At 42.9% G+C, this 23,651-nt stretch overlaps 1 protein-coding gene across 3 annotated transcripts; it reads left to right on the top strand.

The window, feature by feature from the left end:
* The first annotated feature begins 786 nt into the window (after window positions 1-786).
* Window positions 787-20,633, top strand: mpx (myeloid-specific peroxidase). Of its 3 annotated transcripts, none has more exons than XM_072709063.1 (15): window positions 787-892; window positions 4,857-4,952; window positions 5,703-5,790; window positions 12,182-12,354; window positions 13,116-13,248; window positions 13,529-13,658; window positions 14,063-14,269; window positions 14,699-15,056; window positions 15,532-15,692; window positions 16,548-16,803; window positions 17,327-17,497; window positions 18,011-18,248; window positions 18,681-18,880; window positions 19,016-19,042; window positions 19,324-20,633. In XM_072709063.1, the coding sequence occupies exons 2-15, from the start codon at window positions 4,886-4,888 to the stop codon at window positions 19,722-19,724; spliced, it is 2,610 nt and encodes an 869-aa protein (XP_072565164.1). In that variant the 5' UTR covers window positions 787-892; window positions 4,857-4,885; the 3' UTR covers window positions 19,725-20,633. The 3 variants fall into 3 exon arrangements, with proteins under 3 accessions (XP_072565164.1, XP_072565163.1, XP_072565165.1); XM_072709062.1 differs by having other exon boundaries at window positions 4,850-4,952; XM_072709064.1 differs by lacking the exons at window positions 19,016-19,042; window positions 19,324-20,633 and having other exon boundaries at window positions 4,850-4,952; window positions 17,988-18,248.
* Window positions 20,634-23,651: the final 3,018 nt, after the last annotated feature.

The following is a 23,651-nucleotide window of genomic DNA, read 5'->3' as shown; positions in this document are numbered from 1 at the left end:
ACTATTACTTCCTGTCAAGGGCATAACTTTGGCTGGAACATTGGGGGGGGGGGGTCGAGGTCTCCACCCATTACAGGAGAAACATGATTATTGGGGGGGTCATGACCCCCCTAACCCCCCTGGAAATTACGCCCATGCTTCCTGTAATACCACGTGAGATGACAAAATAGCTCATCCTTGAAGACTTTTGACTAGAAGGTAAATTAGGACGGATGTGAACATAGCTTGGTGGCATGATGGTGCAGTGGTTAGTGCTGTTGCCTCCCACCAAGAAGATCCTGGGTTTGATTCCTGGGTCACCCAGGGTGCCTTTCTGTGTGGAGTTTGCATGTTCTCCCCGTGCATGTGTGGGTTTCCTCCCACAGTTCAAAGACATGCAGATTAGGTCAACTGGCTACTCTAAATTGCCCATGTGTGTGGCTGTTTGTCTGTGGTGGACTAGTACTCTGCCGGTCACCCGAAGATGCTGGGATTGGCTCCAGCTTCCCCATGACCCAGATGGATAAAGCAGTATAGATAATGGATGTAAACACAGCACAGAAACTTATAGACCAAGATGAACACTAGCTCTACACTTGGATAAACACAACCTGGTTGTGTGCATAAAACAGCAACACAAATATATCTTGATTCTTTTCTGTACTACCTAACAGTTGACACAAGGCCCTTCATTATTATGGCAATCAAAATAGGGAAATGCATTAAACTGATATGAGTTCCAAATAAGGGTTCAGAGTGGGTGGAGCTTAATACTATATAAAAGTATGATGGGACAAGCACAGAACAGACATAGGTGTGTGGAGGAGGACTCAGAGGGTCAGGCAAAGAGGTTCAATATTCTTCTGCTGGTTATCATCTGCCTCCAGGAGAAGGTCTCCCTGTTCTACAAAGGGTGAGCAGTACCAATCACTTTTTGTCTTGCTTTGAAAATTGGTCAAACATACCTCATCGCATAGTAGGATTTACAAATAGATTCTGATTTTATATACAGTATGCAAAAGTTTGGGCACCCTACATAATCAGTACTTAGTAACACCTCCTCTGGCAGATATTACAGCTTGCAAAACGCTATAGCCAGCTAAAAGTCTTTCAATTGTTGTACTTGGGATTTTCTCCCATTCTTCCTTGCAAAAGGCTTCTAGTTCTGTAATATCATTTGGTCGTCTTGCATGCACAGCTCTTTAAAGATCTACCCACAAATTTTCAATGATGTTTAAATTAGGAGACTGTGATGGCCATTCCAAAACCTTCAGCTTGCGTCTCTTGAGGTAGTCCATGGTGGATTTCTAGGTATGTTTAGGATCATTGTCCTTTTGTAGAAGCCATCCTCTTTTCAGCTTCAGCTTTTTTACAGATGGTGTGATGTTTGTTTCCAGAATTTGCTGGTATTTAGTGGAATCCAATCTTCCCTCCACCCGTGCAATGTTTCCTGTGCCACTGGCTGCAACACAACCCCAAAGCATGATAGATCCACCCCCATGCTTGATAGTAGGCAAAGTGTTCTTTTCATGAAATGCTGCTTCTTTTTTTCTCCAAACATGCCTTTGCTGATTGTGGCCAAAGAGTTCTATTTTAACTTCATCAGTCCACAGCACTTGTTTCCAAAATGCATCAGGCTTCTGTAGATTTTCTGTTGCATACTTCTGACGTTGGATTTTATGATGGGGATGCAGGTAAGGTTTTCTTCTGCTGACTCTTTCATGAAGGTCTTGTGGAACGGTGCACCACCAGTTTTTCTGCAGTCAAATGGTGGTTTTGATTTGTCTTTCTGACCAGCATACGAGCAGTTCTCTCCGAGAGTTGTCTTGGTCTTCCAGATCTCATCTTGACCTCCACAATTCCCCTGAACTGCCATCTCTTACTTACATTTCTTACTGTGGAAACTGCAAGCTGACAATGCTTTGCTATCTTCTTGTAGCCTTCTCCTCCATTGTGGGCATCAATAACTTTCATTTTCAGAGTCTTACACAGCTGCTTAGAGGAACCCATGGTTGTTGAGTGTCCACAAGTGTGTGCACAAGGTTTGAATAGTCAGAGTATTTGTAAAGCTTTGAAATTGGCACCAGCTGACATTTACTAATGACAGCTGTTGCCATGCATCAGATCTAACGAGCTGATTAAGGTCTGAAACCTTGTAAAAAGAATCTGAGACTTTGGAACTCTTGGGGTGCCCTAACTTTTCCAGAGTGCCATAATAATGTTTTTATTTTTTATCTTTGTTCAATTTATGACATAAAAAGTATCAATGTTTGGTGAAAATATTGTGCATTTCTTCCATTTCCTACAGAGACTGTGTTTACATCTTTTCAATTTAAAAATGACCAAAATATGTTATTTATCAAGGGGTCCCCAAACTTTTGCATACTACTGTATGTGTGTGTGTGTGTTGCTTTCTCTTTTCAATTGGTCAATGTGTGTGTGTGTGTGTGTGTATATAATATATATATATATATCTCAGAGCATGTGAGCGGACTGGAGCGGTGAGAATTTCTGCTCCTCGCTGCGTCTCTCTATAACATAAAATTTCACTGACAGCGTTACGTGAATTTAAAAACTCCTATTAGACCTAATTTGAATGACAAACTAATTTATTTGATTAATAAATTATAGGCTTTTGTACTTTTATTTACTTTATAGACTTGATATGCTACAACCATATAAAACTTGCTCACGTTTTGCTCTGGCCTCCGCGTGTTCGCTTAGCACACTCATGTTTCAGAGAAAGGTCTTTTTAGATTCCAAAGCGGATCTAAATCTTGATAATTGTATAGATGAATTCTGGGAAGATTTGCGCACGCCTCGGGGTTGTAGTGTGAGCGGTATCGGAGCGAAATTGGAGCGAGACAGAGCGACCGCTCCAGCCTTAATTAAAAAACCGCTCCGCGCTCTGACCGAATTTCGCCCGCTCCGCTCCTCGCTCACGCTCCGCTCCACACACATGCTCTGGTATATATATTAAGATATATATATATATATATATATATACACACACACACACATACATACACACACAGTGCTTCAAGAGGGAAAAAATAAGTGCAGGAACTCAAATTTTCTCGGGCCACTGTCGCTGCGTCGGATCAGTTTCAGTAAGTACCGGAACGCAGAAAAAAGTGGCGGAACCCAAAAGACGGAAAATACAGAAGTTCCGGAACTGCGTTCCGGCCCACTTCAAGCACTGTATATATACACACACTCAAAATGTAAATTCACATATGGTCTGATGTTATCTTCTTCACACCACTTTTCCTGGTGAAAATCACGGATGACATTGCATTGATGATAAACATATTTTAAATAATTGGAGCAATATTACAATGTCGGCAATCTTTTATTTTAGTGATGAACTGCACCTGCATATTCTGCTGTCATGTTAGTGCTGTACTATATAGGCTGAAAACAATGAATGAACATCTAACCTTGGTTGCAGAGTAAGGCCTCGTTCACACGGACGTCTGTACCAGTTGTTTTTCTGGCGTTCGTGGCGCCAGGTGAGCGCCGACCATTTTTCTGCTCATTGCAGCAAATCAAAGCGTCCACACGGGCGTTCAGCACCGGCGTTCGGCCGGCTACGCGTTCAGGTGGCGTCAAATAAACGCTGCATGCAACGTTTTCTTGGTGTCAAAATCCCGACGAACGCGAGGAAAACGACGCTGTTGCGCTTACATGGCGTTCGGTTTGCGTTCTGGAGGACCGAATATGTCCCATGATTCTGTACGGCAACTGCGAGAAACCACATTTTACGGAAAATGTGATACTTGCAATATCGGTATTGTACCAGCAGTGAATTAATCAGCTGCTGGTACAATAGCAATATTACGAGTAACCCAATCGACAGATCAACTGGTGCTAATATTTTCGCTTAAAATACCAATTTAAAAAGCTCAGTAGGCAACTGGAAATCTGGACATCTATAAAGAAAAACTCATTTAACTGATGCGCCGTGTCTGCTTTCTCTTTTCAACTGGCTTTACTCATAGGGTTCAACTGTAGTTAATATGAAGTTACAAAAGCTGTAGAAATATTTCAGCATAAAACCATGCGCTATAAATAATTATAGTGTTACAGCAATTACGGTCGTAATTATCATTAAGTCCTGCAACCCCGATCAGGATAAGCCGTGGGGAGATTGATGGATGTGTGGATGTAAATAAAATTTACATAAATGCATCTTGGACCTCTAGCTTAAAAATTAGTTTACACACTGCAGCTGATCCCCCCCCCCCCCCCCAAATTTAAGCAATTAATAAACCCCGCTTCTCTCCAATGCCTCAACAATTACGGATGGATTCGAGAGTACAGCATAACTTTGGCTACTTATTACTGGTGCAACATACTCAGAAAACGGCGACTGAAACACACACAATGAACCCGAAACAAAATCACAAAAAAAATGAAAATGAAAGACGCAAATTATGTACGTTTTGAAAGTAATTTTTAAATGTAAAACTAGAACTTTACAATGTGATTTCGTCATCTTGTTTAAATTTCGAAATATACATTAGAAACCTTAAGAGTAATTACTGCCCCCACAGATAAATACACGAAACTACAGATTGGGCGTCAGGCTGGTGTTGAACAGCGTCAAGCGAATGCCAGTGAAACGCCAATCGAACGCAGCTACAAAACGCAGGCGATCAGAGGGCGTTCGTTTCGAACGTCCGTGTGGACGAGGCCTAACTGTACATCAGTGATACCGAAAAGAAGACATTTTTAGAAAAATTTATTCGATTATTGTGAAAACCGAGAATGTCGCACACAAGCCGTGTGATTTTTGAGTTCATGCATATATTTGGTTGCAGTTTTCTGTTATTTTATTCGCTTAACACCATTGTTTGTTACCTGGAAGGGCACAGGATTTGCATGCCACTCACTAGCTGATGAAATGGGACACTCCATGGTCATTCTGCTTGTCTGGCTGCATCTGCTTGTCTCTGCTCATGGGGGCAAAGGTGAGTAGGATGTCAGGGGCCTCCAGGTGAAAGGAGAGCATATTTACCCCCTTTAAGTCTGCAAGGTGGAGGTCAGTTTGGCTTGTGGGATGCCCCATCCTTCAGCCATTTGATCATGCCCACAATCAACGTGGAAAATGATTCCCAATATTTTGCAAATTAAGCTCTGAAAAAGCAAAGAAATCTATAATGATCGCTTGCAGTTATACATTGTATTACTAAAGTTCATAGTTGCATAGTAAACTTCCCATATGTGTAGTTTTGCATCAGTCATATAATGAATATTTCACCCAGAAATTCAGAAAGTAACACTCAAATTTACAAATTAATGTTAAGTGCTCAAGAAAAACTCACATGTGAAATTGTATTGTGCTTCAATGTCTTGGATGTGTCTATGTATGGTTTAACTAATTGGGTGGTGCAGTGGTTAACGCTGCTGTCTCACAGCATGATGGTCCTGGGTTCGGTCCCTGGTTCAGGCGTAGGTCCTATCTGTGTGGAGTTTGTGTGCTCTCCCTGTATTCACATGGGTTTCTGCCAGAGGCTCTGGTTTCCTCCCACAGTCCAAAAGTGTGCAGAGCAGGTTGATTGGTGAGTCTTAAATTGGCCCGGTGTGTTGGTGGCTGCCCAGGGTTGGTTCCTGCCTGTGCCCCTTGTTCCTGGGATAGGCTCTGGTCCCCCCCATGACCCCAGTTGGGATAAAGTGGTTACGGTGATGGATGGGTTTAACTAATTTTTGTTGTTCTGCAGATGAGAGTTTTGCCAAACCATACATCCTGAGCTCAGTGGAGGAGGCCAAGAGAATTGTTGATGAAGCTTATAAATTCTCCAGAGAACAGTAAGCATGGCCTGAGCATGACTGTGCCTCTCCGAACTGTTGGGAATGTCTGATATGAGGTGTGAGGCACTTTCTAAATTATATATTGTCATTTGTCATGAAGTTCCATTAAAATTGTTGTTCTAGGAGTTTTTTTTAAATTTCACATTCAACCTTTTATTAAACCAACAAAGGTCAAGTTTCAATTCAATTCATTTTTATATAGCGCCTTTCACAACAGTTGCCCAAAGGCACTTGAAAAAAGTATAATTTAAACAAAATTATGCATGAAAAACGGGCAGCACAGTGGTGCAGTGGTTAGCACTGTTGCCTGGGTTCAAGTCTCTGCCACGGTTACACGTGTGTGGAGTTTGCATGTTCTTCCCACATCGTCATGGGGTTTCCCCCCACAATCCAAGAACATGCCGAGGCTATTTGGAGTTACCAAATTACCAAATCAGGTGTGTATGTGTGAATGCATGATGTGTGAGAGGCGCCCCATCCTGGGCTGGTCCTTGCCTTGCACCCGTAGCCTCCAGGATAGGCTTCAGACCACCAGCGACCCTGAATAGGATAAGTGGTTTCAGAAAATGAATGGATGGTGCATGAAAGAGGGAAGAAATGGAACAGGAAAGAACGAATGTCAGAAGACAATGGAGGAGAAGAACTAAAAACTCATGTCATGAGTAGGGAGCAAAAATCATATGGGGGGCCAAGATCCACTGGCTGCCCAAGGCCCCCCCCCCCCCCCCCCCCCGCATGCTAACATAAAAAAAAATAGAAAATAGAGAAAATGGCCCTGCTTTAATAAAAGCATGTTGTAGACCTCGATAGAGGCGCAGGGATTGCTGGGATTGCTGCGAGGATTGCTGGGATTGCTGCGAGAGAGTGGTGTTGAGCTGCAGCGATTGTTTGGGATTGTTTTTTTGGAGTGTTTTGAGTGTTTGTGTGCTTTACCTGTTTACGTGGGTGGCTGTTTATTTCTATTTATTGTTCTTATTTCGGTCAGCGTGAGTGCTTGTCTGTCCTGTCTGTTAATCAACAGCGCGATTATTACCGACGGAGAGCTGCGGGTGTCGCGTGCGCGGCGTTTTTCTGTCCGCGTTTAAACTCCGTAACGAACACCCGCGGGGCGATTATAACTAACAACATCTAACGTCGGTATCGCTACCAAGCGTCGGAAAAGGACAGTTGCTCCTGAGCTTTGCTCGGTCGCCAGTCGGGGCCGGGAGGACATTTTCCACTTTTTTCCCGCTCCGGCAGTAGCCTGCTGTGAGGGGGTTTTTGTGGTTTTTCGACCTCCCAAGAGCAACTTCGATTTCGCCTTGTTTTTAGTTCATACTTGGTTCAGGCAGAAGTTCTTCTGGTAAGTAGTAGTAAGTTTATCAGGTTTAAAATTTTTAATAAAATAATAATTAAGTTCCGTTTTAACACAAGTAATAACTTATTTTAGTGTACTCCGCACGTTACTGCATTTATTGTTACGCAAATTAATCTTTATAGTTAAATACACTATATAAATTTACTGGGCTGGGAGTACGGGGTCATAGTGAGTTAGTTAATTATGGGGCCAGCTCAGTGTTGCGTTTGCAAGATGTTTGCCCTTCTGGACGTTAGTGTCCAGTCGGACTTCATCTGCGAGCGATGTAAGCTAGTGGACTCACTCATGGTCAAGGTTCGCGACCTTGAGGAGCAACTGGCTCGCATCCAATGCAACAGTGAGTTAGATGAGCTAGTTGATACGCCGTTTAGGGAGACGGTGTGTACGCCACTAACGGGGGGGAGGGAGAATGAAGAGCAGAGAGGTCGAGAGAGCTGGGTGACCGTAGGTCGTAGACGCAGGAAAAGGCGTACACACGTTACAGAGGCGGCATCACCTGAGGTGTCTGTGTCTAACAGGTTTCAGGTGCTTCCAGCTTTAGAGCCGGAAGGGACTGGGGAAGCAGGTGGGCCCTTGGGCACTGAGGAGCCCCCTCCCCCCAGAAAGAGGGAGGTTGTGGTAGTGGGGGATTCAATTATTAGGGGAGTAGACAGTTATGTGTGCACGCGTGATAGAGGGTCCCGTACGGTGTCTTGCCTGCCTGGTGCCCAGGTAGGAGACCTTCCAGATCGTGTGGACAAGCTTTTGGCCCCAGCTGGGGTGGATCCAGTTGTCGTGGTGCATGTTGGCACCAACGACATAGGCAAGGGTAGAAGGGCTGTTCTGCAGGATAAATTTATAGAAGTCGCCAATAAGCTTAGAAGCAGAACGTCCATGGTGGTATTTTCCGAAATACTCCCCGTGCCACGCGCAAGTGAGGCTAAGTTAGCTGAGATAAGGAGATTAAATGCGTGGCTAAAAGGATGGTGTAGGAAAGAGGGGTTTAGGTTTATGGGGCACTGGAGGACCTTCTGGAACAGGTGGGACCTGTTCAAGCCGGATGGGTTGCATCTGAACCGGAGGGGAACCAGTGTACTGGGAAGGCGTATTTGTAGAGTAGTTGAGGAATGTTTAAACTAGGGACTGGGGGGGCAGGGAGGTTAGTTAAGTATGTAACTGGGGGGAAACGGAAAGCCCAAAAAAATCATATTATAAGTAGGCACTGTAATAAGCCTACCCTTTGTTGTCTGTATTTAAACGCCAGGAGTATTAGGAATAAAATTCATGATTTAGAGGCTCTTATCTCATTGGACTCTTATGATATTATAGCAATAACTGAAACGTGGTTGAGTGATAAGGATGGACAAGAATATAATATGGATGGTTACACATTGTTCCGTAAAGACCGTATAGGTAAGAAGGGAGGTGGTGTTGCAGTATATGTAAAGGAAATCTTGCAGGCAAGGGAGCTTACTGATATAAGTAAAAGTACGGAAGCTATATGGGTAAAATTAGATGCTACAAACTCAAATAGCCTAATTGTCGGTGTTTGTTACAGAGCACCCAATGTAGCTGCTGAGGAAAGCAGATTGTTATACAGTGATATTAGGATTATGAGCAATAAAAATGATGTGGTAGTTATGGGTGATTTTAATCTACCGGGGATACAGTGGGACATTGTTGCTGGCTCTTCTGAAAATGAACTTGAGATGGTGGAATTAGTACAGGATTGTTTTTTTACTCAGTTTGTTAACACCCCTACCAGGGGAGATGCCATTCTTGATCTTGTTTTGTCTAATAACCAGGACAGGATTGGTAAATTAGATGTTTTAGAACCACTTGACAGTAGCGATCATAACATGGTTAAATTTGAGGTTAAGTTTAGTGCCCGAAGAGCAAAGTCCAAATCAAAAATATATAATGTTAGGAAGGCTAACTTCAATTGTATGAGATTAAAACTAGAAACCGTGAACTGGATGGAGTTAAATAACAAAACTGTTGAAGAGGCATGGGAATTTTTTAAAAGCACATTATTGCAAGTACAAGAGGACTTCATACCTGTTTCTAGCAAGAATAAATCTAGGAAATTGCAACCTAGGTGGTTTAATAGGGACATAAAGTATAAAGTAAGGAGGAAAAGGGCTTTGTTCCAGAGATGGAAAATAACTGATGATGACATAATAAAGCAAGAGTATCTAAATCTACAGGCTGAATTAAAAAATGACATTAGACGAGCTAAAAGGAATGTCGAAAGGAAGATCGCATTGGAGGCTAAGGATGACGTTAAAAGTTTCTTCCAGTATTTTAACTCTAAAAGAGCTCTAAAAGCTGAAATTACTAATCTGCAGGATAGTAAGGGTCTTATAATTGAAAACGACATTGACATAGTAAATGAGTTCAATGATAGTTTTGCACGGGTATTCACTGTCGAGGACACTAGTAACTTACCAGTTCTTATTACTAATTCAACATCGTCTATAACTAATATATATATAACTGAAGCTGATGTTTTGCAAAGCCTAGCTAAGCTCAAAATAAATAAATCACAGGGCCCTGATGGCATCTTACCTATAGTGTTAAAAGAGATGAGGGATATTATTTGCCGACCCTTAACATTACTGTTTCAAAAATCCTTATCTGAAGGTGTGGTACCTTCTGATTGGAAGCATGCCAACATAACGCCCATTTTCAAAAAAGGGGATAGAAGTAATTTGTCAAACTATAGGCCAATCAGTCTAACTTGTATAACTGGTAAAGTTATGGAGGCTATAATCAAAGAGAAAATGGTAGATTACCTGGACTCAAATAACATTTTGAGGGATAGCCAGCATGGATTTAGGAGAGGTAGATCCTGTTTAACAAATCTGTTGGAGTTTTTTGAGGAAGCTACTCAGGAAGTTGATGATAAGAAGGCCTATGATGTCATCTATTTAGATTTCCAAAAGGCTTTTGATGTTGTTCCCCACAAGAGGCTCTCACTTAAACTCAAAGCGACAGGTATTTTAGGAACTGTAGCGACTTGGATTGATAACTGGTTAACGGATAGGAAGCAGCGAGTAGTTATAAGAGGCTCGATGTCACAGTGGGCCTGCGTTCATAGTGGGGTACCGCAGGGTTCAATTTTAGGACCACTTTTGTTCCTAATTTACATAAATGATATAGACACCAATATATACAGTAAACTGGTGAAATTTGCAGATGACACCAAGGTGGGTGGTGTAGCAGATACTGAACTAGCGGCTCAGCAGCTACAGCGGGATCTTAATTTAATTAGTGACTGGGCTGACACCTGGCAGATGAAATTTAACATAGACAAATGTAAGGTACTCCATGTAGGGAGCAGAAATATAAAGTACAGGTATTTTATGGGACCTACTGAAATAAAGGTAGCTGATTATGAGAAAGACCTTGGTGTGTATGTTGATGCTTCCATGTCTCATTCTCGCCAGTGTGGGGAAGCAATAAAAAAGGCCAATAGGATGTTGGGGTACATCTCCAGGTGTGTGGAGTTTAAGTCAAGGGAGGTAATGCTAAGATTATACAATTCCTTGGTGAGACCTCACCTAGAATATTGTGTACAGGTTTGGTCACCATATCTTAAAAAGGACATAGCGGCCTTAGAAAAGGTGCAGCGTAGGGCCACAAGAATGATTCCTGGTCTTAGAGGAATGTCATACGAGGAAAGGTTATTTGAGCTAAATCTGTTCAGCCTCAAGCAAAGGAGACTGAGGGGGGACATGATCCAGGTCTATAAGATTCTAACAGGTTTGGATGCTGTTCAACCGAATAGTTACTTCAGCATTAGTTCAAATACAAGAACTCGTGGCCATAGGTGGAAATTAGCGGGAGAACATTTCAAACTGGATTTAAGGAAGCACTTCTTTACACAGCGTGTAGTCAGAGTATGGAATAGTCTTCCTGATAACGTAGTGCAAGCTGAATCCTTGGGTTCCTTTAAATCAGAGCTAGATAAGATTTTAACAACTCTGAGCTATTAGTTAAGTTCTCCCCAAGCGAGCTCGATGGGCCGAATGGCCTCCTCTCGTTTGTATAGTTCTTATGTTCTTATGTTCTTAACTGTGGTCATAGTCAGAGTCCATCAATGCCTGATTAGTGACCCAGTTTAGAGATGTAAATTCACCAAACTGTGCAATTCCATGTGTTTAGGTGATTGAAATAAATCAGAGTATCTAGAAGAATCCCACCTGAAACAGAAAAAAATGAGCAGACTCCTTAAGTGCACAGCTAGGGTGTGGATCAAACCCACAACTCTATGGTGTGAGCCACAGTGAAGCCCACTGAACCAGCACACGTCCCCTAATGTAGTTATACCCCAACTGGAATGCAAATCTACACAGATGAAGCCTACAGCCCTGGGACTATGAAGCAGTATTGAGATACTAATTAATCATGGATTAATCACCATTAAACCAACTCAGATTTCCCATTTCTAGTCCTTCAACAGAAATACAACTGCATACTGTCTGTGAGGAGTTTGTCTTTCCTTGACTCTGTAACTTGTCTGTGAGGACTGAGGAGTGTGTCTTTTCCCTGACTCTCTAGCTAGTTTGTGGTGACTGTGTTTTTCCCCTGACTCAGTGTGTGGTCCCTGAGGCCATGTCCTGTCCCTGAGGCCATGCTACATTCTTATTCTCATAAGAACATAAGAAATTTACAAACGAGAGGAGGCCATTCGGCCCATCAAGCTCGTTTGGGGAGAACTTAACTAATAGCTCAGAGTTGTTAAAATCTTATCTAGCTCTGATTTAAAGGAACCCAGGGTTTTAGCTTCCACTACACTAGCAGGAAGACTATTCCATACTCTAACTACACGCTGTGTAAAGAAGTGCTTCCTCAAATTTGTTTTAAAATGTTCTCCCGCTAATTTCCACCTGCCAATCTCCATCCTGCTAGTGAGCAGTGAATCTTCTCTCTGACCCTATATCCAATCTCTGACTGCAGGTCTTGTCCCCAACACTGTGTCATGTCTGTGACTCTGTACCTTGCCGTTCCTGACTCTGTGCCCTGTGTTTGCCTCCTCCTCTCTCAAAGGAGCCTGGCCCGTGTTCAGAGCACGGCTAGTCATGCAGACATCCTGCTCCTCACGAAGCAGCCTGTAGGGGGCACACGTTCTGCTGTGCGTGCTGCAGAGTATATGGACATTGCATTGCAGCTGCTAAGGGAGAAGGCCGGTCATGTTCACAAGAATTTTCTCAATGCCACAGGTCAGTTATGGAGCAGACCTGTATCTCACCCACGCCCCCCCCCCCCCACACACAGTTTGTAATTATATCTTTGTGGGTACTCTACATTCATTTCTATGGGGATAACTCTAACGCCAACACGATGACCTTAAGCCATACCCAACCCTAACCTTTACTTTGTGGTCCCCAAGACATTCGGTCCCCACAATGTAATATAAACCTAATCCACACAGACACACACACACATGCTGTCCTGCCCCATACACACAAAGAAATGCAATACTCATAAACATAAAAACATACACACTCACTCTCATTCAGTATGCACATACACAACAAACAATAAACACAAATGCTTTACATGTGCAGCTATTCACACATACATGCACAGTAAACTGGCACACAAGCGTGTGCAATCCTGCTCATGTTCAGTTTTTGATGTCAGCTTCAGGTTTTGTCAGTTTATCTGCTTTGAAACATAGGTCTGGTTCATATTTTTGCCCCAATTAGGTGCCTTAGGACAGTGCTTCTCAACCCGGTTCTCGGGGACCCCCAAATGGTCCATGTTTTTGGTCCCTCCCAGCTCCCTGCCAGACAGTCTACGTGGACTATCTGGGGTTCCACAAAGATTGAGTTGGGAAACCCTGCCTTAGGGCGTACCCTGCCTGGTGCCTTGTAATGCATTATATGGAATCTAAGGATGGATGTTAATACTGACACATTAGATTGAGATGTTGTAGTACCACTTCCCTTGATGTAGCACTTTCCCTTCCGTACCTTAGATCTGCTTACTGCTGAAGACCTGGCTACCATCAGCAAGCTCACAGGATGTAGGGCCCTCCAAAGTCTCGCTCCATGTAATAAAACCATATTAAAGAGCAAGTTCCGTACCATCACCGGGATCTGCAACAACATGTAAGTCCTCAGTGCTCATATTAGCATGCAGCAGGCACCACCTGGAGGCCCAGACTTGTAACTGAGCTTTTCAAGTCATGGGTGGAGACTTTCCTCTTGTCCTCTCTTGTTGAGGTTCTTGACCTGAATTGAACCCAAAAAAAAAACAAGGCTGCACAGAACCGACCTGCCGCAGTGTGGCAATGACCTGCTGCTCAGCATGCTTGGTCCAAGGGCATGGATGTGGGAAAGTGGCATGCAAAGGGAGGTGTTTGTGTTTCTCTTGTGTCTGGTTCACCAGGAGAAACACGCGTCTGGGATCCTCAAACATGCCGTTTACACGCTGGCTGCCACCTCAGTACCAGGATGGAACATCATTGCCCAAAGGCTGGGACCCTAAACTGAAAGTCAATGGCTTCCTTCTCCCCATGGTAGTTTGATTATTATATCGGTAATGTTTATTTTTTCTGTATAGGAATACGGTGGCATGGTGGTTCAGTAGGTAACAATGTTACCTTCACCTCCAGGCTTGGGAGTTTGAATAACACCATCACTATTTGAGTGTGTAGTTTGCATGTTCTCCTCGTAGGATGTGAGTCTCCTCTGGGTACTCCCGGGTCCTCCCATAGTTCATAGATATGCTGTGAATCATTTCTATGTGTGTGTATGTGTGTGCCCAGCAATGAACTGGCATCATGTCCAAACCTACTCAGGAAAAGTGAATTCACCGACCTTTAGTTTTCCAGAGACTACCATCAATTGTTGATTTCAGCATGTGGTTCTCCTTACTGGTTAATCTTCTGGCTCTTGATCCCACCTCTTTCTCCATCTCAAGGTGAGGGAGGTCTCTAATCGTATCCTGCACACAGATAACAAGGATGTGAAGCAAGATAAAGTCTACTCCCATCTGGTGACCCTCTTTGGCCAATGGATGGACCATGACTTGACCCTGACGCCCTCCTCTCCCAGCATCCGCTCATTCAGCAATGGAGTCAACTGTGAAAATACCTGCACTTTTACTAATCCCTGCTTCCCCATGATGGTCAGTACCCTGGTCTTGTGCCACAAAGTTTGACAAGCATTTATTGATTTTCTTCACAGTGGTTAGAGAGGAATTTGCACTGTGCTTCTTCCATGGTTCTATGGAAGCTGATCTGACTTGCAGGTGATTTGATGCCATTGTATGTATGACTTACTGCCAAATCCATACCCTTACGATGTTGAAAGTATGGATTGTAGTTCTGCATGAAGCTGCAGGATTTTCAGTTCAGCTGTGGAATACTAATGAACTTATGGAGTCTTTAAAAACTCTTCTTCCTTTCATTAGACAAGTAGTGAGTCTTTCAAGTCTTTGGTTTCTTCAGTCCTTTCAGCGTAAACCAGCTTAGCCCACATTCTTCAGGGCCTGAATTGTGACTTTGAATTCCATGGCAGACGGGATCTTATCTGCTGTCTTGCTCTGTCCATGTAGATACCGCCGAATGATGCCCGCTTCAAGAAAAACACCAATGTGAAGTGTCTCCCCTTCATCCGCTCTGCACCAGCATGTGGGAGCGGGGAAGCAGAGACCTGGTTTGGCGCGGCCAATGTGCGGCAGCAGATAAATGCATTGACGTGCTTCTTGGACGCCAACCAGGTCTACGGGTCCCATGATATTCTGGCACGCAATCTGCGCAACCTGGATTGTGACACGGGCCTGATGAAGGTCAACAGCATTTACCGTGATAACGGCAGGGATTTGCTGCCTTTCTCTAATCTGCATATCTGCAACACACGAGGGAAAATTACTGGGAATAACAGTCTGCAAGAGGTGCCCTGCTTCTTAGCAGGTGAGGATCTCAGCAGGCATTGCCCTGTGGAGCCATATGAGGGCAACTACTCATCACTCTTATGGTTATCATTATTGTTATTCTACAGTTATTGTTGCAGTACTGTTGGGGTAAAACCTGTCAAAGTACAGTAATTCTTGTTGAGGACCTATAGGGGGAAACTCAATGCTGAAAAACAGTATGAAGTTTCTTACTCATGTAGCATAGAGGACAATCTTTATTGGGTATAGAACATATATTGTATTAAAATTAAATCTGCTACAAGGAGATTTTCCAGAAATCACAGGGCACCAGGCAAGGTACCCTAAGGCATCTGATTGGGGTAGAATGAACTCTTTAGTGAGGAAAACCAGTAAGAAAACCAAATAAATATGCATACTGCTACACAGTCAAGCTTTTAGATTAACTGGGTTCCTAGGTGACTGTAATGTGAATCACTGGTGTCACTGTTAGGGCCTGACACATCTCCCCACAGGTGACATACGTGTGAATGAGAATATCGCCCTGACGTCCCTGCACACGCTAATGTTGCGAGAGCACAATCGGCTGGCCCTCACTCTGCGCCAGCTCAATCCCAAATGGAGCGGCGAAAGGGTCTATCAGGAGGCTCGCAAAATCTTGGGAGCGTTCCATCAGGTGATGTCATCCCTGTGGTGCTCTCCCACTGCCGTGTGCCCATCCGCAACTTCATTTGCTCTGACCATTTCCACCTGCATGTCCAGGAACGCTTCCTTTTCCATTTTCATCCCCTAGAGCTGGCATGACCTGTTAAAACTGCTTATTCAATATTTCCACTCTTTCCACATTTTTTTACCATAAAAATAAGTAAATATCTCACACAACAGGTGCCGTGTCATAAGCGAATTGTGATGTGTTTAAACCACAGTAGCAGGAGTAATAGGTTTAAAATATTCACGGCACAAGATTCAAAAAATGCAGACTTAAAAAATGTGAACCACTTGCACATCAGTGGTGAAACAAGTTTGATATTTCCATTTTTCTCATGTTGTTCTGTCACATATATGATCATGAGCAAAGATGTTTCTGAAGAGTTAACCGCTTTTATTAGTTGCCTTCTGCTGCAGGTTAATTGTAGTTCATCTACGGGCGTTTAGGCCACAGAAAACATATGTACCACCTCATATCATACACGACACGTCAAGGAAGTTCTAAAGTTTTAAATATGGTACAAATTGGTCTGTGTAGCCCTTGTACTGCAAAGTGAGCTTACAGTTTCAAAATGTAAGCTGTATTTGCTGATTCATTGTTAATCCTAACTTGTCTGATTTTTAGAAATATGAATATTTAAGTTAAAAAGATCAGATAAAACAGCAAAATCAGATCTGTATTTTTTGGGTGTTTAGTATCCATAAACATACAGTTAGGCCCCAAAAAAGGCCACAGTTTTTTGCTCCAGGTTTTGTACATATGTGCTCTGTATCTCCTCCTAGTGGTTCACATCCACACTCTGCTCTTGTTGCCCATGCCCAGGTCATAGCTTTCAGGGACTACCTACCACACATCGTTGGAACGAAAAATGCAGAGAAACTCCGCAAATACCACGGCTACAGTGACAGGGTGAACCCCAGCATTTCCAACGTCTTTGCTACAGCAGCCTATCGTTTTGCCCATCTGGCCATCCAGCCTTTCATCTTCCGGCTGGATGAGAAGTACACTGAACACCCGCAGTTTAAGTCTGTGCTGCTGCACAAAGCCTTTAGCGCCCCCTGGAGGGTGGTCTTTGAAGGTTTGTCTTTATTCTTATCAGCATTCATCAGCAAATTGCCCATCTATCTATTTTGCATAAGTACTTGTGTAGTAATGGGTTGTGGTGAACCTGAAGCACGGAGATTCCTAGATGGCCTCAGAGGGAACAACAGTCCATTACCTGGCATAGGAGCAGTGGTGTAGGTTTGGTTTTAACATTGTTAGGAATGAAATCAGCTCAAATTTCCCACTTCACTAAATACACACAGTACTCCCACAATATTGGTAGGGGCATGTCCCTACTGTCCTTAATGCAAATCTACACCTTTGCATAGAGACGCACAGTCTTGCCCACACAATCGCTCACCACTGCATTTGAGAGTCACTGATTCACCTGCAGAGGACACTGCTGTGGGAGGACATAGTACAGACACTGGGGAGGAAGGGCAGCCAAACTTTCAGAGAACATGGCCATTCTTGGTCTCGAGTTTGCTGGAGCTGAGACACGTAAGAAATCAGCTTTCAATGCCTCTGAACGACACCCATGCTGCCCACCCCCGCAGGAGGCATTGACCCAGTGCTGCGAGGCCTGATTGGGCACCCGGCCAAGCTGAATGTACAGGATCACATGATGCACGACGAGCTCCGTGAGAGGCTCTTCCAGTTCACTGAACACGTAGCGCAGGACCTGGCCTCGCTGAACATGCAGCGCAGCCGCGACCACGGGCTGCCCGGTGAGGGACACACCCTACCCCTTCATGCTAATGCTTCTGCACCTTTTCAGGGTCACAAGACTGAATATTGAAATACTGAAACAAAATGCTGTCAACAGAGTACACTGGTACTGTATTTATACTGAAATTACTTTAAACTTTCAAATAAGTATCTTTGGATTTTTGGGAGGAGACTTACATAAGCATGCGGAGAACATGCAAATTTCACAAACTATTTTTTTAATTGTCATTTATCGAGCCGAGGGAAAGTGATTTTGTCAGCAAAGCATGTTTCTTCCTGTGATAGTAAGCAGGTATTTTTCAGGGGAAGCATCATGATGATGAATGTTGAACAATATTTATTATTATTATTGTCGTTGTTATTGCTATCACCATTACACAGCAAAACTAACAGCCTGTCAGTCACAAGCCCAGACTCCAAACTGCAGTGCTGTCTGTCATTTTTTAAAATTTGGGGTGACCAGTGTCACTCCTCTAAACATGCCGACAGCACTGAGCCCCCCCGCCCCCCAGGCTACAACGCATGGCGCCGGTTCTGCAAGCTGTCCGTACCCAGAACGGAGGAGCAGCTGGCCGCCGTGCTCAAGAACAAAACAATGGCCCAGAACCTGCTCAAGCTATATGGCACGGCAGACAATATCGACGTGTGGCTGGGGGGCGTGGCTGAGCCCTTTGTCCCTGGGGGCCGTGTGGGGCCCCTCTTCGCCTGCCTCATCACGCGGCAGTTCAGCCAGATCCGCAAGGGTGACCGGTGAGTGGCATCCGCTGTATGGGAGGGGTGTGGCTCGTGACTGTCGGGGGCGGATTTATCACGTGCTGTCGATGAACGTCTTGTTTAGCCCAGCGTCACTCAGCAATGTAACCAATGGGTGGAACGCCTCTGTGACTGAGGGGTTGGATAAAATCATAAAATTGGGAGCATTGATTTAACCCTGGGAGATTTTTTTAATAAGTTCTTTGCAAATTAACTGTATGCTGTCAGCTTTGCTGTGGCTAATTTACTATCTCAGCGGGGTCTTATGTGTCTACCTTCTGAAAGCCAAACCAGTTCTTTATGAGGCTTCATCCCTTCTGCTTTGGACTGCAGTTTCACCTTGTGATGCTTTCGCTGGGTTTAGACGTGGCCTTTGACTGAAAACAGGCTGTTATTTTTCAGATGATGTTTAACCTCTGTGTGTCTTAGTTTCTGGTGGCAGAAAAATGGAGTCTTCACCAAAGAGCAGATTAAGTCCCTATCTAAGATCTCCATGGCGCGCATCATCTGTGACAACACGGGCATCACCAGCGTTCCCGTAAACCCCTTCCTACTGTCTGCCAGTGGGGTCAAACTTACCAAATGCCAGGACATCCCCACTGTCGACCTCAAGCCCTGGAAGGAGAACAGTAAGCATCTGATGAATATATCTCCTGTCCCCAAATGGACAGGGCTGTTTCCATTCAGGACAACCTCTTTCAATCTGACACATAAATTAAGCCTCATTAAAAGGTTATTAATCTGTTATTCATTTTTTATTTCAGAAAAAGAGGATCAAGACTCTGAAGAAGGTGAGAATATTACCATAATACATTCTCTGCATCGTAATGAGACTGTAAAGTAATTAAGTTACCACTCCCTTCATCTTCAGTACTTGTTTTTCAAGAATAATCTGCTGTACATTAGAACACAGCAATACTACATATGAATAAATGAAACAGGTATGGCTGATAAAAAAAACAGGACAAACCTCTGGGTCTGGCTGCAATCGAGTGTATAGTACAGGCTTGGTGGGAAAGAGCAGCTTTTCCTGGTTTCTCTCAACAAGTCTGCCTCACTGTAACTCACCCAGACCTGCCGACCAACACCACCAAGGCATTTGATTTCTCTCTGCGGCTTGGCCTGGTCCGTCCCGGCCCGGATGGTCAGGTGATCGTCTTCCGGGAGCCCACAGACGGCAGACTGCAGCCATACAACACCCAGACGGGGAGATTCACCTGCCGGGTGCCTGGCCTGTACCAGTTCCACTTCAACTGCATCCTGCTTGACAGCGAGAAGGACGTTAGACTCATGCGGAACACGGAGCCGCAGGCCACGTCCGTCATCGCTCGGCAGGACAGCTATCTTACGGCCTCCGGGGGCGCTGTGCTTCTGCTGAAAAGGGGGGACAGGGTGTGGCTACAGGGCAGCAGGGGAGGTGGGGGCCTGGCAGCTGACAGTCTCTTCACGGGCCGCCTGCTCTTTGCTGTCTGATGTCACAAACATACCGGTATTTGCCGCCATTTGCTCCAGTACCCTGCTATAATTGCATACTTAGCGATAAAATGCATAAATTACAAGGCATACTGCATTTTTGGAGGACAGGTGGCTAAATTGAAATAGAGAATTTACCGCTAACAATCCATAAATATGGAAAAATTGGTATATGTATAAAGATTCCTAAATAACAAAATAGGATTATTGTTATTGTTATTTGCCTATATGTGAATCATTCTGAGTCATATCAGCAAGAATTTATGGTAACTTGGTCATTACAAACATGTAGGCATTTTAACATACACATTGAAAAAAATAATGTTATTTTAAAAGGTTCACACATCACAAAGCAAAACACCCTGATCAGCAAAACACTGACGTTTTGCAAAGCACAAATGAAGCAGCATCGGGTTGCGGCATTTTGTCATTGGCAGTTTGGATTTAATACCCCGTCTCATAAACAAGCATTGATTCAGTTTTATTCTGTGTGGAATTTGCAAAGATGGAGTAAAAACTAGCAGACATATAAACCTGCAAAACAACCAAATTTTTTCACCATTTTATCACCATGTGTTTGTGAAAATGCAGATTTACTTGAACCTCATTATATACACTGCAGGCTCCACTTTTTGGGCTTTTAAATTTGGCATAAAGTTTTAGCATGATTATGATTTATATGCGAAATAAAAATATCCTTCCTTAATATCTTTGCGGTTCAGTTTACTTAGATCCAGACTCCTATGAAGCCCCGTACTGCTCCCACCACCATCTTGCTCAGCCCTTCCAGTTGCACCCTGACACTGTTCTCACAGGGGCTGTATTTTTTATTTTATAATATAAGAATTCTTATCGCCTGTTGCTTATTTTGCATATATTACATAAAGCAATAAAGAGGAAAACCTCCCATTCCGTTTGTGTCTCCAGTTCAGCGATGATTCAGGGGAGTCAGAGGGGCCATGGATACCCTGAGAGAATCAGGGGGGCAGCACTTTACAGGGGCCAAATCATATAATGAAAGAGGGGCCCCAAGGTGACATTTCATCAGGGGGCCCAGAATGTCCAGCTACAGCCCCTCCTCTTATTTATTATGAGTATATAATCATAAATATGAATAAATGTTCTTAAATAACTTCCTTGATTATATATCTATCACTTGCAGTGACAATGCTGACATTCACCACAGACAGCAAGCTCTGATTGCAAGGGTGTAGGTTTGGAGGTTTGGTTTCAATATTGATGGCGACCAAATCAATACCGACTGCCACCCCCCCAACCGTCGTTCATACCCAAATCTAAGCGCTTGTCTGATTGAATAATTTAAGGATAATGAGAAGAAATCTTATTGATGGCTGATAAGATGATTTTGAAATGGGTAAGGTTTATTTATTTGGTATACTGTATAGGCATTCTGGATGAAATAAAGTAATTAAACACATCAGGGTGGTCCAGAAAAAAAAAATGCAATTCAATCAATAATTTAATGATTAGCTTATTGATTTATTGAATCATTTAATTGCTTAAAATAAATTAGTATCATACAGTAATTTAAACAGTACATACAATATTAGATATTTCAGCATTTCATCAAATGAATTCAATTAGAATATATGGATATTGACATTATTATGAGAAGTTCGGCCACAGATTTATATTAACCTGTTTGGCTTTTCGAATGGCATCATAAAAATGCTATTTTCAAAATTTCTATACTACTGTACAGCAACAAGCCGTTTTGGCTATAGACCTACATAATTGACGGTCATTTTCTGTGCTGCCTACTCCAGTTTTATCCTAGTATCAAATGACAAATACAGTCCGCTGAAGAACTATTGACCTCTTCCTAACAATGATTGTATATTAAAATATCTATACTAATTCTATAAATGTTCTGACTATAAATGTTCTTCCCAGGTATTTGAGGAAAGCATATACTTTTCATCACATTTTATCTATTAGCCTGCCTTTTACCCTCAAAACAGAGGTTTCTAAATGATCAACCTCTTTACAGTATTTGCTGAAGCATCCCAAGAGCCCAGAGCCTCTGTTGGTGATGCATGATAGAGGCAGAGTGCCCCCATTTGGAGGGATCTTAGACCACCTTTCTGTGCTGAATATTTCAAGATTCTTCAGCCTTCGGTTTGTGCTTTTGGTCTGCAGTCTTCAAAGCAGACCACCAGATGCTGTTGAAATGGGGCTGGTGCTTAAGAGCTGATTTTGAAAGATGATAATCCCAAGACTAAACTGTTGTAAGCAGTGGGTATTGGCACAGGTGCCCTGATTCAGTTCAATTCACAAGCTAGCCATTTGATTCAATATAATTTGATTAGATTCTGATTCAATATCAATTTGATAGGAATGAGATATGAGATATTATATAGCGGCTTTCCATATTTGGAGAGATGTTTAAAAAGCTGTAAATGGACCACAAATTTACAAGTGCAGAGTCACTGGAAACAATTTGTAAAAAACACTAAAAAGGGCAAAGGTTTGTATATGGGAATCTTTTTATTTGAGGAACAAAGAGGTATAGTTCCTAAAAACAAAACCAACCTCTTCCAAAGAACAAAAAGACTAAAAAGAATAGCTGAAAATAAAAATGGGCAAGTCTGAAAGTCACGTGCGTCGTTTCAGAAGGACTTTAATATATAGATATGTGCCAAAACATAAGTTAGAGTTTGTGATTCTTTAGCCTGAAGAGAAGATCCACATGCACTGACGGAGGGGTTGGCACCAGCATGTCCAGGTGATGTCGCATTAAATAGTTACGTATGTTTGTCATGTTAACTATGTAACTTAACATCCTAACCCCTGTGGATATGAGACTTTCAGGAAGCAATATTACATAGGACTATAAAATTCAAGCCACAAATAACTAACTCTGCAAACTTTTATTGAATACCTCTTCCCTGAACACTAAGAACAGTTTATAAACAAATTTTACATAATAAAAATAATATTAAATATAAAAATAAGGTCACGGGTTCGAACGCAGTTTCGGCAGAGTAATCACATGTTTGTGGGTTTTTGAGCAAAGCCCTTAAGCCCCAGCTTCATAGGCACCGCCTACCAAGGTTGCTCTCACCTACATAATATACTGATATCTGTGTCTGTACCTCCGCAAGGGTCCAGTGATAAAAATCCATTATCGCTGTTTATCCACAAAACAAGCTACATTGGGTAATATCCGATTTACACCTGGCCATTTACTGACAAAGAGTGGGAGTGGGGGTAATAAGGGTAAAAAAGAGGTCAAAATGAGCACACGTCTGATATTTTTACTTTATTTCAGTGATATTAATTAGTAATGACTCAGGGGGATGAAGTAAGGGGAAAAACGCTTTATCGAGCGCTGTTCATAAACACAAGCGCACATTAAAACACTTCGGCCTATAGTTTAATATAGATTTACTTGAAAAATAATGACTGTAGAACAATAATTTTAAGCTATTTTTACATAAATTTGGTAGCAAATTGTTGCGGATGAAAAGTACGTGGCTTGAACTGGGACAGCGACCACACTGAATCATGACCTCAGGAGAGCTGCAAACCGACCTGAGGTCTGCACACAAGGGTAGCTATAAATAAATGAATGAATAAAAATTAACCAATTTACATAACGTTCTGGTGTCGGAATCCTTTCGAGTGAAATACAACCGCACTTCAGACCGTTTAGCTTTAGGCATTTAACTGCATTTAAGGTAACGACTAGCTAACGTTAGGGGTCTACTGATATGAGAGCGCGTAATGTTAGCTAGCGATGATATATGAGGTGCAGTCATGCTTCTGCTACCTGAGCACCAGAGGACGAATATTTCAATCTACAGCTCAGGTATTTAAGTTTATAACGCTACGTTTATCCACTGGGGAAATTAACCTAAAAAAACGAAAAAATACATATTAGCCCAAAAGATCGATCCATAAATC

This window comes from Paramormyrops kingsleyae, chromosome 2, assembly GCF_048594095.1.
Source record: "Paramormyrops kingsleyae isolate MSU_618 chromosome 2, PKINGS_0.4, whole genome shotgun sequence".
Taxonomy (NCBI): domain Eukaryota; kingdom Metazoa; phylum Chordata; class Actinopteri; order Osteoglossiformes; family Mormyridae; genus Paramormyrops; species Paramormyrops kingsleyae.
The sequence above is the reverse complement of the archived record's forward strand: the minus strand, read 5'-3'. Positions and strand labels throughout refer to the sequence as shown.